The 18429-nt window shown below is 41.7% G+C and overlaps 4 protein-coding genes across 7 annotated transcripts in view; all 4 read right to left on the reverse strand.

The window, feature by feature from the left end:
• The window catches only part of LOC143353754 (hemolymph lipopolysaccharide-binding protein-like), a 69478-nt gene that overhangs the window by 23055 nt on the left and 27994 nt on the right, over nt 1–18429 (reverse strand). The gene's annotated exons all lie outside the window — the stretch shown is intronic.
• On the reverse strand, nt 1460–3801 carry LOC143353752 (uncharacterized). Its single transcript, XM_076787301.1, has 3 exons — nt 3506–3801; nt 3109–3336; nt 1460–2297 (listed from the first exon to the last, which is right to left on the reverse strand). The coding sequence occupies exons 1-3, from the start codon at nt 3639–3641 to the stop codon at nt 1882–1884; spliced, it is 780 nt and encodes a 259-aa protein (XP_076643416.1). The 5' UTR covers nt 3642–3801; the 3' UTR covers nt 1460–1881.
• Nucleotides 6036–8312, reverse strand: LOC143353757 (C-type lectin mannose-binding isoform-like). The gene is made up of 3 exons (XM_076787320.1): nt 8077–8312; nt 7726–7911; nt 6036–6556 (listed from the first exon to the last, which is right to left on the reverse strand). The coding sequence occupies exons 1-3, from the start codon at nt 8195–8197 to the stop codon at nt 6201–6203; spliced, it is 663 nt and encodes a 220-aa protein (XP_076643435.1). The 5' UTR covers nt 8198–8312; the 3' UTR covers nt 6036–6200.
• LOC143353744 (uncharacterized) overlaps nt 9166–18429 on the reverse strand; it is a 164363-nt gene continuing 155099 nt past the window's right edge. For 2 of the 3 annotated variants that reach the window (XM_076787291.1, XM_076787289.1), the window contains exon 6: nt 9166–9994. In XM_076787291.1, the coding sequence (XP_076643406.1) occupies nt 9564–9994 (431 nt within the window). In that variant the 3' untranslated portion in view covers nt 9166–9563. Of the gene's footprint in view, nt 9995–12783; nt 13224–18429 lie in introns of those variants that run through there. The other variant, XM_076787293.1, reaches the window with a different exon arrangement.

The raw sequence follows: 18429 nt of genomic DNA on the forward strand, positions 1-18429 counted from the left end.
GAAGGTTCGAATAAAAAAAGTATCTTTATCCGACGAGTATCGGATAAATACTTTTATCCGACGAATAAAGATAATTTTTTTTATTCGAAGCGGATTTATTCGAACTTCGAATAATTTTTTCATCTTTTATCTGTATCTTTTATTCGAAGGCTTCGAATAAATCTTCGAATAACTTTTGCCGAGCGCCGAGCATCAAAGACCCAGCGGCGACAGACGACATACAATGTAAGCGGATGGAGAATCGCGCACGAATGAAAGTTTAAACTTTTAGATTTTTCAATATGTCCTCATAAAATTGTGACGAGCGTATGGAGGGGATTTTCCTGATGAAAACGAGGTCAAATTCGAGTGTAATCGAACAAGTTTCACTGATACGTAATGTTACGATAAAAATCACAGTCTCATTAAAGACTGTCCAAATGATGTCGTGTTTGGACTCATTTCGATCGGAACAAGCTCTACAACTCGTTCGTCTTAACAATATTGTTCTGATTAAAAACATACAAGCATAAATTGCCAATAATGCACGATTCTCCGTCTATCGCAGAGAGCGTTCGGCTACCTGCCGAATTTTTTACCAACACACCGAGTAACGAAGACCCCGCGAGCATGGTGAGACAGTTACGCGAACACTTCCGCGACGTTCGCCCGGTGCCGGGATCGCGTCATGGTGGCAACAAAGTGTTTGTCTACAAAGACCTAGCGACCGCCTCGCACGTATACCTGCGTACAGACGCAACGCGTACCCCGTTACAAAATGCGTACGAAGGACCCTTCACAGTTATCTCTCGTAACGGGAAGAATTTCAAGATTCGCGTGCGCGGGAAAGACACGACGGTAACCATCGACCGCCTTAACCCTTTTAATACCGAGCGAAAGGAGCGTACCTAAGCGAAGAATACCACCGGGCCGAATCAGCGAATTTGCAGAGGCTTGCAAAGATGCTCGTAAAAACGAAAGTAGGAGTGATATTAACAAAACTTCAAAAGCAGCATATTGCGAAATAAACGGAGAATAAAACGACGCCAATTGTGTTTCGATATTTATTGAAGATCATAAGAATAACATAAATATAAGATATTATAAAAATCGTACAAAGTGATTTCTCTTTTTCAAACCGTAATTGCACATAAAAAAAATCATCGTTTCAAAGGATAACGCTATGATGCACGGCAAGCGTCAGACAGATCTACTACACAAGAAGTGTCGATGCACGGGTGCCACTTGAGTTTTCTGATGACTATCGCAAACATCGTAAAGATTGCGATTACCGACGGATATCCGAGGGATATCTCTTGTCCCGTTTCTACCTTATCGCTCTAACATATACAGACCCGCGGCACTAATCAGCATAAGAGATCACAAAAGAAGGCATCCGCCTTTACAATAACCCTATTCCTTCAGTATAATTGAGATTCGGCGAGTTTCATGCCGAGAGGAAGAGTGTAAATCAGAAATATTATTAGGTTATATAGTTTATTATGTATTCATATATTTTTTTATATTAATGATAATTATTATTGGTTGCGCAGAAAATCATTCAATCGCCACCCTGACAACACAAGCGCCCTATGCCAGGACATTTGCGAAGAATAAGAATAAAAGTAATAATAAGTAATAAATAATATCTTTTCACTTCATGTACTTTAACACTAGAACGACCGAGCAATAAATGCGACTGACGTGTATTGCTTTGTAACAGTGACAAGACTGTGCCCATTCAGACTCCATACAACTTTTATTGTAATATGTGCTTCAATGAAGAGGTCCATTAAAAAATTTCCGATGAAAACATTTTTACAATTTCAGTAATTGTAAAAGAAAAAATTAGGAACCAGTCATTCTGACTGTTCCGGTTGTTCTAGTGTTAATTAGGTTCTTTTATTTCTGTGCCTTCGCCGGCTGAATAACTTCTAACCCAGGGCCGTATTCCGTCTGCTCGCTAGTACCATTCGCGATTGCTGTCCCCGATAAATTACCAGCAACAATTTCTGCATCTTCACACAGATTAATTTCGCAGACGAACGCATATTTCCACTCGCACGGGCAGTCGTCTATGCCTTTTGCAGGTTCATTCCAAAGCACCCCGCAGTGTTCTATTTTTCCAGCGTTGTCAGGACGATCCTTAGCCCATGGATGATAACTCATAGCAGAGAGTGACTCGCCCGTTGTAGTCACCCACCAGTCTTCCTGGAACATATTGTGGACGCCTATCCAAACACCTCCCAGCGAATTATTGCTCATCCAGGTTCGTAAGAGTGTTTCCTCCGCATCCGAATTAATCACGACCAATTGAGCTGCGAGATAATTGTCATTTATTCCCGCCATCCGTCTTCGCAACTTTGTCTCGTGACTCGTGAAACATTGTCAAATTAAACAGTAATTAGCTGCTTTTACCGGACGTATCAACCCTCACAATGTACCGTATGCGAATATGACGATGATAATTAACACATTACTTTCGCCGAGAATTTACTCGATGCATTGATTCATTTAGACTAGACTTTACAGTCTATCGCAGTAATATTCAGCGACTTTTAAAATGACCATCACTTTTTTAATTTTGAATCATGCGACTGGGATTTTTTTTTGAAATGTTGAAACAATTAGTTTAGTGCACGACGTGAACAAAATTTTGAAATGGTTGCAATTGTTCGGAATTACAGAGAGAGTACTGAAAGTTATATTGTTTACTACTTTCTTTGTGCGGGGATGTGCCGGAACTTTTAAAAATGCAGTTTTTGGATCTGTACTGATAATTTCGGAACTGGGATTTCCAGTGTTCGAATACTTTTTCGATCCACTGACCCAGTAGATTGAGTCCATCATATTCAACGATCTCGAAGTATGTACAGTGTTTTCTCGATATTTGTCAACAACACGGGTCTTGCCAGCGACAAATATCGTCCAGAAGTTAATCTCCTCGGCTTCCGAAGCCTCTCAATCCTCGTGACCACACACGGGTTATACTCCGCGGTTATACTACGACTTCTATCAGCCAAGCATTTGCGACATATATCGAGAAATGACTGTACTGAGATTCTAACGTGTTTCAATGTGAGAGATGTGAACGAAATACTTTAATGGGCGTCGCAGAAAGAAAATTACCTCCTTCCCGCATGCACATATCTCGGGCTGCATTCCACGTGACCACCTGCTTGAAAAGCTTGTGGGCTCCTATGCCCGGCGTGAGAACATAATCTGTGTTGTTGAAATTATTCACGCAAGAACCTTGTGGACATCTGAACACCGTGTTTGGGACCGGGTTAATATAAAACGCCAAGTTTAGAGCGTGATGAATGCTGACACCGTTTCTCGTTTGTGTAACCGAATATTCTGAAACCAAGAGCTTCCTCGTGAGAAATCCGAACGCATCTCCAACTATCGAACTCGCGATTGCGTTCGCGCTTTGCGTGAGAAGCAAGCATTACGTCAATTTCACCGAAGAACAGACGCGCGTTCATTGTTCCGACACCGAGAGAGTTGCAACTGAAACAATATTCACCTGCAGATTTATTAGTCTGGTCGTTGGAATTGCGGATCTCCAAAGCTTCGAGAGGCACGACGGAAGCCTGGCCAACTTCGAAGAACAAAACGACCAGCACGACGCTAGCGAGAGATGTCAGCGGGAATTTACGCATTTTGCGATTATTCGTATCTCTTCGAAGTTCCAGGAAAACCACTTATTCCGCAAATAATTTGCAATATTCTATCGGTTCAACGCCCGGACAATTAATTATAACTGGTTACTAAGTAAGATCGTCGAACGTGCAACGTTCGCGACAGGAGACGCTCAACTGAACTCTCGATGTTGGTTGCCGCGGGTACGCACACTATTATACTAAATCCCCCCTACTAGTTCCAAGCAGTTAATCATCGCTATTATTAAATATGCTGCACAAGTTTATCGATAACCTTTCCCTCGGGTCATATAATTCAGATTCAGCGAGTTTCATACCGAGAAGAGTGTAAATCCGAATTACTATTGATAGATATTGTAGGATCTCGGGAAAAATGAGGGCACCGCCGCCGGGAATCGAACCCGCGACCTCACTGGTGGTAGCCGATCAACTAACGCGCTCACCCACGGTGATCACTTTAACGATTTTGAATCGTACTACTGAGATTTTGGACTGATTCAAACAATTAGCTTACTATATGACGTGAAAAAGATTTTGAAAAAATTACAATTGTTCAGAATTACAGAGAACGTACTAAAAGTTATTGTTTACTACTTCCTTTTCGCGGGCTTATGTACGAAATTTAAAAAATACGTTATATAGATCTGTACTGTAAATTTCGGATTTTCTGTGTTCGAAAACTTTTTGGATCCACTGATCCCGTAGAACGAGTCAATCACAGTCGACGATCTCGAAGTATGTACAGTGTTTTCTCCATACATGTCAGCAGACTTGCCAGCGACATATATCGTGCAGGAGATACTATTATACTTTCATCCACGTGAACATCGTACCGGACCCGTATTAGGTTTACACTCATCGGCGTCCGAAGGCTTTCGATCTTCGATAACATGTGTCGTTCAATCGGTCGCAACAAGTTCAACATTAGTAAGATTAAATACCACTGGTCACTGATTATGTTCGTCGAACATGCCACGACCGCGAGAGGAGCCGCTCAACTGAATTCTCGATGCTGGTTGCCGCGGGTACGCACTATTATACTGGATCCCTTCAACGATTTTCCACCGATCGATTATTAAAATTCTAAGTCATACTGTATAACTGTATCGTTAACCTTTCACACCTGTTTCTTTTTTTTTTTTTTTTTTTTGGTTTCACGATGTATCCCTGGGTCAGTGATATTTTATATTCGTGTATGATTCTAATAACACGCTTCAGAAATAATTCCTTCAAAAAGATATCAACTTTATCAATTCTGTATTTTCTGCGACGGCTGTGACCCCAGGTGTTTCTTATCTCAAAAGGCAATTACTGACATGTCGATGAATCTCGTATTTAATTTTAGTGTAGTTCCGCATAAGGAATTTTTAATTTAAAACGTTAGCCGTTTCATTATAAACTAAGAAAGCTGTGACCCCAAGTGTTTCTTATCTCAGAAGGCAATTACTGAAACGTCGATGAATCTCGTATTTAATTTTAGTGTAGTGTCCACATAAGTAATTTTTTATTAGTAAGGAGGGAAGAGGGGAAAGTCAAAAGTTATTAGCCCGAGTAAGTTGCGGAAATGCAGAAAATTAGAACAAATACTGGCTGGGAGACGAAGCAAGAGGATGCGACCTGTGTGAGGACAGGTATGGCAATCTGGAGCATCTAACAAGAGAATGCAGGGAAATGGAGGGAAGGATCAGGATGGAGGACATAGTGAGTGGGAGGATAGATTCAAATGTTGAAGCGTGACTTCAAAAGCTGAGAAAGAAGGGGGATAAGCGAGCAGAAATATAAATGTAATATAAGGAAACGTAAACCAAAGATAACAGGGTAGGAAATGGTGCAATAATCGGAATAAGAATAGGAACAGGCAGAATATAGGTAGAGTAGTCAGGGTAGGGATGGGTGAGTCGAAGAGAGAAGGGGAGAGAGAGAGAGAGAGAGAGAGAGAATTAATGCGTGGATAAGATAGTTATTTTGAGGTAATTATAGGTTATTGTAAACCGAGTCCAATTCTTGGCCGTAAGGCTGAATAAAGCAATATTATTATTAAGTAATTTTTTATTTAAACCGTTAGCTATTTCATAAGAAACTAATAAAAATCGATTTTAGTCACTATTTTAGGCACTGAAATAACTTTCACGCAATACTACTACATATTTCGCAAGTGTCTGGATACTTTTGAGAGGTAGTGTACCTCTGATGATTATTACATTGTGCAATCGAGTTACCATGCCTGATCATACGTATAATTGAGATTCGGCGAGTTTCATGCCGAGAGGAGGAGAGTAAATCAGAAATATTATTAGGTTATACGGTTTATTATGTATTCATACATTTTTTTACGTTAATGATAATTATTATTGGTTGCCCAGAAAATCATACAATCGCCACCCTGACAACACAAGCGCCCTCTAGCAGGACATTTGCGAAGAATAAGAATAAAAGTAATAATAAGTAAGGAATAACACTTTATCACTTCATGTACATTATTTAGGTTCTCTTATTTCTGTGCCCTTCGCCGGCTGGACAGCGGTTCAGCCAATCTCAGGGCCGACTTCCTTCTGCCCGCTAGTCCCATTTGCGATTGGTGTCCCCGGCAAAATTGCCAGCAACAACTTCTGCACCTCCACACAGGTCAATTTCGCAGATGAACGCAAATTTCGTGTCGCACCGGTAGTTGATCATGCCTTTTGCCGGTTGAGCCCAAAGCGAGCCGCAGTGATTGTAATTATACGCATCGTTAGGATAGGCGTTAGCCCATGGATAATAACTCATAGCATCGAGTGGCTCGCCCGTTGCAGTCACCCACCAGCCTTTCTCGAACAGATCGTGGACGCCCAACCAAACACCTCCCAGCGAATTCGTGCTCTTCCAGCTTCGGAAAAGTGCTTCCTCCGCATCCGAATTAATCACGGCCAATTGAGCTGCGAGATAATTGTCATTTATTCCCGTTCTACGTCTTCGAAACTTCGTCTCGTGACTCGTGAAATATTGCCAAATTAAACAGTAATCAGCTGCTTTTACCGGACGTTTCAACCCTCACAAGGTACCTTATGCGAATCTGACGATGCTAATTAACACATTACTTTCGCCGACAATTTACTGGATACATTTATTCATTTATACTAGACTTTACAGCCTATCACAGAAATATTCAGCGACTTTTAAAATGAGCATCACTTTTTTAATTTTGAATCACGGCACAGAGATTTTTTTGATAAGTTGAAGCAATTAGTTTACCGCATGACGAGAAAAAAATTTGAAACAGTTGCAATTGTTCGGAATTACAACGAACGTACTAAAAGCTATTGTTTACTACTTTCCCTGTGCGGGACTATATCGAAAATCTAAAAAATGCGTATTGTACAGGGTGTATACGAATTATATGTCACGACCACCATAGCATGATTCTACACCTCCGGATCGGTGGAGATCTGTGAAAAAAACGCACCGCAAAATTCACCTTGACCTCGAAAATTAAGGTCAGCGTCGAAAAATTTGAGTGATGAGTACTATACGATGTAATGAAAGAAATTTTTCGACACTTTCACCTTGATCTCCAATGTCAAGGTGAATTTTGCGGTGCATTTTTTAAACAGATTTCCACCGATCCAGAGGTGTAGAATCACGCTATGGTGGTCGTGACATATAATTTTTATACACCCTGTACATCTGTACTGGAAATTTCGGGACAAGGATTTTTAGTGTTCGAATACTTTTTGGATCCACTGACCCCGTAGAATGAGTCCATCATATTCAACGATCTCGAAGTATGTACAGTGTTTTCTCGATACATGTCAACAACACGGGTCTTGCCAGCGACAAATATCGTCAAGGAGATACTATTATTCTTTCATCCACGTGAATGTCGTACCCGAGCCGTGTTACGTTTACACTACTCGGCGTCCGAAGTCACTCGATCTTCGAGGCCCCTCACGGGTTATAGCCCGCGGCAGTGGGGATAGTACAGCGACTTTTATCAGCCAAGCATTCGCGACATATATCGAGAAATGACTGTACTGAGATTCTAACGTGCTTCAATGTGAGAGGCGCGAATGCAATACCACAATGGCTGTCGCGGGAAGAAAATTACCTCCGTCTCGAACGCAGATATCTCGGGCTACGTTCCACGACGTCGCTTGTTTGAAAAATTTGTGGACTCCTACGCCCGGCGTGACAGTGTAATCTTTCCTGTCGAGACCAGTCACGCAACACATCGACTTTGGCCCTACGGACACCGTGTTTGGGACCGCGTTAACAGGCACAACTTCGAACAATCCTGAAACCAAGTGCTTCCTGGTAAGAAATCCGAACCCATCTCCAAATATCGAACTCGCGATTGCGTTCGTACTTTGTATGGGAAGCAACCATTACGTAAATTTCATCGAGGAACAGACATACGTGTTCGTTGTTTCGAAAGAGTTGAAAGAAGAACAATATTCACCTGCAGTTGTATTAACCGGTTGGTTGACAAGGTCGACAGCCACGACGGAAGCCTGGCCATCTTCGAAGAAGAAAACGACGAGGACGACGCTAGCGAAAGATGTCAGCGACAATTGACGCATTTTGCGATTATTCGAATCTCTTCCCCGGATAACTATTTACTTCGCAACAAGAGCTAAAGTACGTTTATGCGTACGGCTAGACTATAAAGTTAGCTTTGGTAAATTTCTTGTGCGTTCGCGTGCGTGCGAGTTCGCGAAAAAACTTAGGGCGTTTCCCCGAATCGTGGCAATATATACTCGTCCAATGTCCTCGATCGTTCGGAAATCGTCGATCCACACCTGCGCGCGGAGCACCGCGAGAACGTTTGTCTTGCGGCCGATGACATGTGTCGTTCAATCGATCACAACAAGTTTAACGCTAGTAAGATTAATTATCACCGGTCACTAGTTATTTTCGTCGGACATGTCACGGACGCGAGAGGAGCCGCTCAAGTGAATTCTCGATGTTGTTTGCCGCGGGTATGCACTACTATACTGGATCCCTTCAACGATTTTCCATCGATCGATTAATAAAATTGTAAGTCATGCTGTATACCTTTATCGTTAACCTTTCACACGTGTTTCTTTTTTTGCTTTCACGATGTATCCCTGCGTCAGTGGTATCTTATACTCTTCTATGATTCTAATAACGCGCTTCAGAAATAATTCCTTTAAGAAGAGGTCAACTCCGTCAATTCTTTATATTATGCGTGAGCTGTGACCCCAGCTGTTTCTTACCTCAAAAAGCAGTTACTGACATGTCGATGAATCTCGTATTCAATTTTAGTGTAGTTCCGCATAAGTAATTTTTAATTTAAAACGTTAGAACTTTCATAAGAAACTAATAAAAATCGATTTTAGTTACTGAAATAACGTTTATGCAATGCTAATACATATTTCGCAAGTGTCTGGATACTTTTGAGAGGTAGTGTACCTCTGATGATTATTACATTGTGCAATCGAGTTACCATGCCAGATCATATGTATAATTGAGATTCGGCGAGTTTCATGCCGAGAGGAAGAGAGTAAATCAGAAATATTATTAGGTTATACGGTTTATTATGTATTCATACATTTTTTTACGTTAATGATAATTATTATTGGTTGCCCAGAAAATCATACAATCGCCACCCTGACAACACAAGCGCCCTCCGACGGGACATTTGCGATGATTAAGAATAAAAGTAATAATAAGTAATGAATAATATTTTTTCACTTTATGTACCTTAACACTAGAACGATCGAGCAATAAATGCGACTGACGTGTATTGCTTTGTAACAGTGACAAGACTGTGCCCATTCAGACTTGATACAACTTTTATTGTAATATGTGCTTCAATGAAGAGGTCCATTAAAAAATTTCCGATGAAAACATTTTTACAATTTCAGTAATTGTAAAAGAAAAAATTAGGAACCAGTCATTTTGACTGCTCCGGTCGTTCTAGTGTTAATTAGGTTCTTTTATTTCTGTGCCCTTCGCCGGCTGAATAACTCCTAACTCAGGGCCGTATTCCGTCTGCTCGCTAGTACCATTCGCGATTGTTGTCCCCGGTAAATTGCCAGCAACAATTTCATCATCTTCACACAGATTAATTTCGCAGACAAACGCATATTTCCACTCGCACGGGCAGTCGTCTATGCCTTTTGCAGGTTCATTCCAAAGCACCCCGCAGTGTTCTTTTTTTCCAACGTTGTCAGGCCGGTCCTTAGCCCATAGATTATAACTCATGGCAGCGAGTGGCTCGCCCGTTGTAGTCACCCACCAGTCTTCCTGGAACATATCGTGGACGCCTATCCAAACACCTCCCAGCGAATTATCGCTCCTCCAGGTTCGGAAAAGTGCTTCCTCCGCATCCGAATTAATCACGGCCAATTGAGCTGCGAGATAATTGTCATTTATTCCCGCCATCCGTCTTCGCAACTTTGTCTCGTGACTCGTGAAACATTGTCAAATTAAACAGTAATTAGCTGCTTTTACCGGACGTATCAACCCTCGCAATGTACCGTATGCGAATATGACGATGCTAATTAACACATTACTTTCGCCGAGCATTTACTGGATACATTGATTCATTTAGACTAGACTTTACAGTCTGTCACAGTAATATTCGTCCACTATTGAAAGGACGACCACCTTTTTAATTTTACAATCATGCAACTGGGGGTTTTTTTTTTTTTTTGAAAGTTGGAACAATTAGTTGACTGCACGACGTGCAAAAATTTTGAAAAATTTGCAATTGTTCGGAATTACAGAGAACGTACTAATTGTTTACTGCTTTCTTTGAGCGAGGCTGTACCGGAACTTTTAAAAATACAGTTTTTTGTATCTGTACTGAAAATTTCGGAACTGAGAGTTTCAGTGTTCGAATACTTTTTGGATCCACTGACCCCGTAGAATGAGTCAATCATAGTCGACGATCTCGAGGTATGTACAGTGTTTTCTCGATATTTGTCAACAACACGGGTCTTGCCAGCGACAAATATCGTCCAGAAGTTAATCTCCTCGGCTTCCAAAGCCTCTCAATCCTCGTGACCACACACGGGTTATACTCCGCGGTTATACTGCGACTTCTATCAGCCAAGTATTTGCGACAAATATCGAGAAATAACTGTATTGAGATTCTAACGTGTTTCAATGTGAGAGACGTGAACGAAATACTGTGATGGCCGTCGCAGAAAGAAAATTACCTCCGTCCCGCATGCACAAATCTCGGGCTACATTCCACGTGACCCTCTGCTTGAAAAGCTTGTGGGCTCCTATGCCCGGCGTGAGAACATAATCTCTCCTGTTGAAATTATTCACGCAAGAACCTTGTGGACATCTGAACACCGTGTTTGGGACCGTGTTAATATAAAACGCCAAGTTTAGAGCGTGATGAATGCTGTCACCGTTTGTCGTGTGTGTATCCGAATATTCTGAAACCAACAGCTTCCTCGTGAGAAATCCGAACGCATCTCCAACTATCGAACTCGCGATTGCGTTCGCGCTTTGCGTGAGAAGCAAGCATTACGTCAATTTCACCGATGAACAGACGCGTGTTGATTGTTCCGACACCGAGAGAGTTGCAACTAAAACAATATTCACCTGCAGATTTATTAGTCTGGTCGTTGGAATTGCGGATCTCCAAAGCTTCGAGAGGCACGTCGGAAGCCTGGCCAACTTCGAAGAACAAAACGAGGAGCACGACGCTAGCGAGAGATGTCAGCGGCAATTTACACGGCATTTTGCGATTATTCGAATCTCTTCGAAGTTAAAGGGAAACCACTTATTCCACAAATAGTTTGCAATATTCTATCGGTTCAACACCCGGAGAATTAATTATAAATGGTTACTAAGTAAGATCGTCGAACGTGCAACGGCCGCGACAAGAGACGCTCAACTGAACTCTCGATGCTTGTTGCCACGGGTACGCACTATTATACTGGATCCCTCTTACTAGTTTTCAGCAGTCGATCATCGCTATTATTAAATATGCTGTACAAGTTTATCGATAACCTTTCACTCAGGTCATATAATTGAGATTCAGCGATTTTCGTAGAGTGAAGAGTGTAAATCGGAATTACGATTGATCCATATGTATTTTTTATTATTGATTTTTATTGCGACGCGTTCCCCTCCACCGAATCGCTTAACGGTTTTCGGACCGTCCTTGCGTTATCTGCGCCTTACCTTGTCAAACAATAGAATTGAAAAAAAAACGGTTCTAACACCATCACCGAGACGGGTCCGTTTACAACCCTGCGAGGTGAAATAAAATAATGAAACCAACAACGCCTCTATTTCATTTCAATCAGTTCAGCTTTTCGTTCATTCGAAAACGAACACATGTGTGTTTTGGGTTAGTTTTAACAGGTTGAACGCCACGTCGGCCATATGTGGCTGACGGAATTATTTGTGCGGGTTTTAAAAAGAATTTCTACGTTGATACATTCATTGTACTAAACCTAATTATGATCTGTAACATGCAAGAAAGTTGGAGGATTACTCAGTATCGTACATTTAATTTTTTGCAATTTTTATTTCATTAAATAACTTACTTCGATTTTATGAAATTTTTGGGGATTCTAGTTTGGCGTTCGAAGCGTTAATATCTATTCAGTTGTAGTTGTTTCATATCTGTTCAGTATTAGCTATATCAATTCACGAAACGCAGGGTAATATACAGGGTGGCCCAAAAATGTCGTGCTTCCTTGAAAGGGGTGATTCCCAAGGTCCGTCGGGACAAATTTTTCAAAACTCCGCGGCTTTGTCAACGAGTTATTAGCGAAAAGCGCGGACCAATCAGACCGCGGCTACAGCAGACGGATTCCGGCTTGGCCAATGCCAACGCCACGCTCACCAGGCACGTCGCTGCGCCGGAATCTGTCTGCTGCGCGCATAAAACATGCGTTTCGATGTGCCGGTACAAAGGCGTCGCCATACTATCATTCGAAAGAAAACAGCAGCCAAAATCGCGGGCTCCATGTGAACCCAATAAAATGGATGGCGACGCCTTTGTCCGGTACTTCGATACGCGCATAAAGCGCCTTATCTGGACAAGGTCTTAATTAGACTTGGAAGTTCATTCTAAGCAAGATCATTGCTATAATCACTGAACAGTCAGCGTTGGCACACCAATCAGTATTTCCTGACGCGATTCTGGTTCTGTTACATTTGTCCTCTTCACTAGCTGAACAACAACTAACTCATTTATCATTACATCCCTATCTGGACGGTTCAGACACTCTCCGGGCCGTCTTCCTTTTGCCCGCTAGTCCGACTCGCGATCGGTCTCCCCGGTTAACTTGCGAGCAACAAATTCTGCATCTTAACACAGATTGATTTCGCAGAAGAACGAAAATTTCCAATTGCACCGGGTGTTCTCTATGCCTTTGTCCTGGTCATTCCAAAGCACCCCGCAGTGTTCATTATTATCATTGTAGGCAGGCTGGTGCGGAGCCCATAGATTGTAACCCATCGTAGCGAGTGGCTCGCCCGCTAAAGTCACCCACCAGTCTCGCTCGAAATGATCGTGGACGCCCATCCAAACACTGTTCACCGAATTCTGGTTCTTCCAGCTTCGTAAGAGTGCTTCCTCCGCATCCGAATTAATCACGGCCAATTGAGCTGCGAGATAATTGTCATTTATTCCCGTCATACGTCTTCGAAACTTTGTCTCGTGACTAGTGAAACATTGTCAAATTAAACGGTAATTAGCTGCTTTTACCGGACGTATCAACCCTCACAATGTACCGTATGCGAATATCACGATGCTAATTAACACATTACTTTCGCCGACAATTTACTGGATACATTTAGTTAGTTAGACTAGACGTATCTCACAGTAATATTCGTCCACTATCAAAAGGACGATCACTGTTTCAATTTTGAATCGTACAGTTTGGATTTTTTGAAAAGGTTGAAACGATTAGCTTACTACATGACGTGAAAAAGATTTTGAAAAAATTACTATTGTCCAGAATTACAGAGAACGTGCTATAAGTTATTGTTTACTACTTCCTTTTTGCGGGCTTATATAGGAAATTTAAAAAATACGTTATATGTACAGATCTGTACTGAAAATTTCGGATTTTCAGTGTTCGAATACTTTTTGGATCCACTGACCCAGTACATTGAGTCAATCATAATCAACAATCTCGAAGTTTGTACCGTGTTTTCTCGATATATGTCAACAACACGGGTCTTGCCTGCGACACATATCGTGCAGGAGATGCAGTTATTCTTTTATTCGCGTGAACATCGTACCCGACCCGTATTATGTTTACACTAATCGGCGTCCGAAGGCTCTCGATCTTCGTGGCCTCTCACGGGCTGTAACCCGCGGCAGTGGGGATAGTACTGTGACAATTATCAGCCAAGTATTTGCGACATATATCGAGAAATGACTGTACTGAGATTCTGCCGTGCTTCACAGCGTTATGGCTGTCGCAGGAAGAAAATTACCTCCGTCTCGAATGCAGGTGTCTCGGGCTGCGTTCCACGTCATCGGTTGTTTGACAAATTTGTGGACTCCTATGCCCGGCGTGACAGTGTAATCGTTCCTGTGGAGACCAGTCACGCAACACATCGACGGTGGATATGTGACCCCGTTAACAGGCACAACTTTAGACAATACTGAAACCAAGAGCTTCCTGGTAAGAAATCCGAACCCATCCCCAAATATCGAACTCGCGACTGCGTTCGTACTTTGTATGGGAAGCAAGCATTACGTAAATTTCATCGAAGAACAGACATACGTGTTCATTGTTTCGAAAGGGTTGAAAGAAGAACAATATTCACCTGCAGTTGTATTGGCCGGTTGGTTGGCATGATTGACAGCCACGACGGAAGCCTGGCCACCTTCGAAGAACAAAACGACCAGCACGACGCTAGCGAAAGATGTCAGCGACAATTTACACATTTTGCGATTATTCGAATCTCTTCGAAGTTCTAGGAAAACTACTTCTTCCGCAAATAATTTGCAATATTCTATCGGTTCAACACCCGGACAATTAATTATCACTGGTAACTAATTCAGTTCGTCGGACGTGCAAGACCCGCGACAGGAGACGATCAACCGTACTATAGACGTTGGTTGCCGCGGATACGCACTATTATACTGGACCTCTCCTAAAATTCTCCAGCAGCTGTACAAGTTGATCGTTAACCTTTCACACGGAGATAGCTGGAAATCGAACCAGAACGTCCGTATCGTTTTGTACTTTATTATAATACTTTTTTCAACATGTTTTTGTGGGTCAGAGCGTCCACGTTTTGAATAACACGCTTCAGGAATATCTTCTGTAAAAAGATATCGACTTCGACCATTCATTATTTCTTTCGTCAGCTGTGATGTTTGGTGATTTTACTGACACGCTGGAATTCCTTATCTTAGAGGGCATTTATCGCTAATAATTATAGCATTGTGCAATCGAGTTCTTATGAAAGATCATACAATTAGAGATTCGGCGGGTTTCATTCCGAGCAGAAGAATTATAAATTAGAATTATTCTTGAACTTTATAGTTTAGTATATATTTATACATATTTGGTGTTAATACTCAACCCACTGAGTCTTGAAACTGACTAAGACATGATGTTTTATAAAAAAGACGAGACTGAATTTATTTGGATTTTGTGCGGTTCGTGTTATAATACGTGCTCACCTAAATATATATTATAATATAATATATTAGAGGTACCCATAAGTAATCAATTATTTCCAAAAAAATTTGTTTTGCCTTTAGTTCTGTACCGATCGTTGAAGAGGAACACGTATTCTTTTACAGATTTCGGTAAAGCAGCCTGTGTTCAAAATATTCTAAAAAGTATAATTTTTTTACAACCCTGTTATAAAATGGCGGCGCTCGTACCTTCCGAGGATCATATTCCTCATTGCATACTTTTTCATTTTCATGCGGGATTCAATGGAACGGTAACAACCAAGATAATTTCCGATGTTTATGGAGATGTATTGAAGGTCAACGAGTGTCAACGTTGGTTCAGAAGGTTTGCTGCTGGTGATTATTGATCTCTCTGACAGGCCTCGAAGCGGACGACCAGTTGAATTTGATAATGACACCCTAAAATCTCTAGCGGAAGCTGATCCAAAATTAAGTATACAAGAATTATCGAGAAGCCTTGGGTCCACATGGTCAACTACACTCCCATAATAATCCCCAACAATTCTCAATTATATGTAAGTCCGGGTAGCACGCCGGCCATTCCAAAACAGGAATTTTCTCTTTTGAAAAATATTCGTGAATAATTTTTGCCGTGTGTACGGCAACATTATCTTGCTGGAACACAAATTTTGGACCTGCAATGCATTGTGCATACTTATCAATTTGGTTTTTTTGGAATGGCCAATCATCGCGGGCCATCTCAGACAAATTAGGAGCAGGGAAAACTAGGATAGTGGGGGACGCCTCGCTTCCGCGTTAGGCGAGTCTTCGCGAAGTAGGGCACTGTGCCGCCGAATTCAGTCCGGGATAGTCGATTATTAACCATTGCCTAAGAAATCGAGTACTTTCGAGTATTTCCTGCTGCCGGACAAACGATCGGAACACGCTGCCGAACAACAAGAGAGCTAAGCAGCTGAGAAACCACGTTGCCGCGTGCTAAGTGCCGATCATGCTTCCGTACCATTGTTATTTTCTCGGTTAGCGTTTTTAACGCGGGGGGACCGCACCGTTGCGGATTTTTTGGCGAATGTAACTGTTGAGCGATGCCGCGACGTTCGTTTCGCGCTGCTCGTGTTCGTTTTCGAATTAACGAAAAACTGAACTGATTGAAAGGAATGTAAGAGTCGTTGGTTTTACAAGTTTATTTTACTGCGACGAAACTTGACTGTAAACTTGGACGACGCAATTCTTCACGTTTTTACGAACTTATACGGCGTTACAAACGGTGTTACGAGCGTTACAGCGACTGCCCGATGTTAAGGTGTTACGATGGAAGTTTTACCGCACCTCTGGAGCATCATTTAAGAAATAAAACATTCACTCCTGTAGAAGATGCAAGGAGGCACCTTGAGTCATATTTTGCTTGACGAACCCTGGACTTCTATAAGAGGGGGATTGAAAATTTGCAGGAAAGATGGCAAACAGTACATGATAACGATGGAGACTTTATAATAAATTAAGAAATGAAAACCTGAATTTACTACAAAGCTTGTTGGGGATTTCAAAATAATTGATTACGTACGGGGGTCCACCTAATATTATAATCACTGAACAGGAGACGTAGGCACACCAATCAGTATTTCCTGACGCGATTCTGGTGTTGACTTTCTAACGAGAATTAACTTATTGTGCTGAATGGTGGTAATGAATAACAATGGTTCACTTTATGCAATTTATTTAGGTTCTGTTACATATGTACCCTTCACCAGCTAAACGACAACTAACTCATTTATCATTACATCCCTATCCGGACGGTTCAGACCCTCTCCGGGCCGTCTTCCTTCTGCACGCTAGACCAATTAGCGATCGGTCACCCCGGTTAACTTGCGAGCAACAAATTATGCATCAGGGCACAGCTTCTTTTCGCAGACGAACGCATATGTAAAGAAGCACCAGGAGTTGTCTACGCCTTTTGTCGGGATTTTCCGAAGCACCCCGCAGTGACTATTACTAACCAGCTTGCTAGGCCGGCCCGTAGCCCATGGATCATAACTCATAGAAGAGACTGACTCGCCCGTTATAGCCACCCACATGTCCCAAAAGAACAAATCGTGGACACCTACCCAAACATCTTGCAGCGAATTATTGCCCATCCACCTTCTGATGAGTGCTTCCTCCGCATCCGAATTAATGACGACCAAGTGAGCTGCGAGATAATTGTCATTTATTCCCGACATCCGTCTTCGCAACTTTGTCTCCTAATCAGCTGCTTTTACCGGACGTTTCAACCCTCACAATGTACCGTATGCGAATATGACCATGCTAATTAACACATTACTTTCGCCGACAATTTACTGGATACATTTATTCATTTAGACTAGACTTTACAGTCTGTCACAGTAATATTTGCCCACTATTAACCCCTTAACGCACAGTTTAAAAAAACAAAAAACCGGCCAAAATAAATCAATTTTTTGTGGAGAATTTTGATATACTGCGCTTTTGTTCCATGGAAAAAGGCTATATTTTATTCTTGAATAAATAAGTGTTATAGCTTACAATCCCATGTAAATGATAAATATCAATAAAACGATTTTTTTTTCGTTGCTTTCACATTGTTATTTTCAATTCTCGATTATATTCGAGTGTGAAAAATTATAGCAGCATAAAGTACAACGCCGCTCGAATTATCTCGAGTGTGCACCGTTTGGCCTGTTTTGCGCGCTCGAATTAACTCGAGCGTACAAGTTAAGGGGTTAAAGGGACGATCACTTTTTTAATTTTGTATCACGCGGCTGAGATTTTTTTGAAAAGTTGAAACAATTAGTTTACTGCATGACGTGAAAAAATTCTAAAAGGTTGCAATTATTTGGAATTACAGGGAACGCTCTACAAGCTATTGTTTTCTACTTTCTTAGTGCGGGACTATACCGAAACTTTCAAAAATGCAATTTTTAGATCTGTACTGAAAATTTCGGAACTGAGATTTTCAGTGGTCGAATACTTTTTGGATCCACTGACCCCGTAGAATGAGTCAATCATATTCCACAATCTCAAAGTATGTACAGTGTTTTCTCGATCCATGTCAACAGACTTGCCAGCGACATATATCGTCCAGGAGATACTATTAGTCTCCCATCCGCGTGAACTTCGTGCCCGACACGTGTTATGTTTACACTCCTCGCGGACCGAGGCCTGTCGACCTTCGTG

The sequence above is a fragment of the Halictus rubicundus genome, chromosome 4, assembly GCF_050948215.1.
Source record: "Halictus rubicundus isolate RS-2024b chromosome 4, iyHalRubi1_principal, whole genome shotgun sequence".
Classification (NCBI taxonomy): Eukaryota; Metazoa; Arthropoda; class Insecta; order Hymenoptera; family Halictidae; genus Halictus; species Halictus rubicundus.

Coding starts and splice junctions, on each gene's coding strand:
- LOC143353752 (XM_076787301.1), bottom strand. CDS start 3,641: ATGCGTAAATTCCCGCTGACATCTCTCGCTAGCGTCGTGCTGGTCGTT. Junction 3,337..3,505: donor CCAGACTAATAAATCTGCAG/GTGAATATTGTT, acceptor TCTTGGTTTCAG/AATATTCGGTTACACAAACG. Junction 2,298..3,108: donor TATGTGCATGCGGGAAGGAG/GTAATTTTCTTT, acceptor ATTATCTCGCAG/CTCAATTGGTCGTGATTAAT.
- LOC143353757 (XM_076787320.1), bottom strand. CDS start 8,197: ATGCGTCAATTGTCGCTGACATCTTTCGCTAGCGTCGTCCTCGTCGTT. Junction 7,912..8,076: donor ACCGGTTAATACAACTGCAG/GTGAATATTGTT, acceptor ACTTGGTTTCAG/GATTGTTCGAAGTTGTGCCT. Junction 6,557..7,725: donor TATCTGCGTTCGAGACGGAG/GTAATTTTCTTC, acceptor ATTATCTCGCAG/CTCAATTGGCCGTGATTAAT.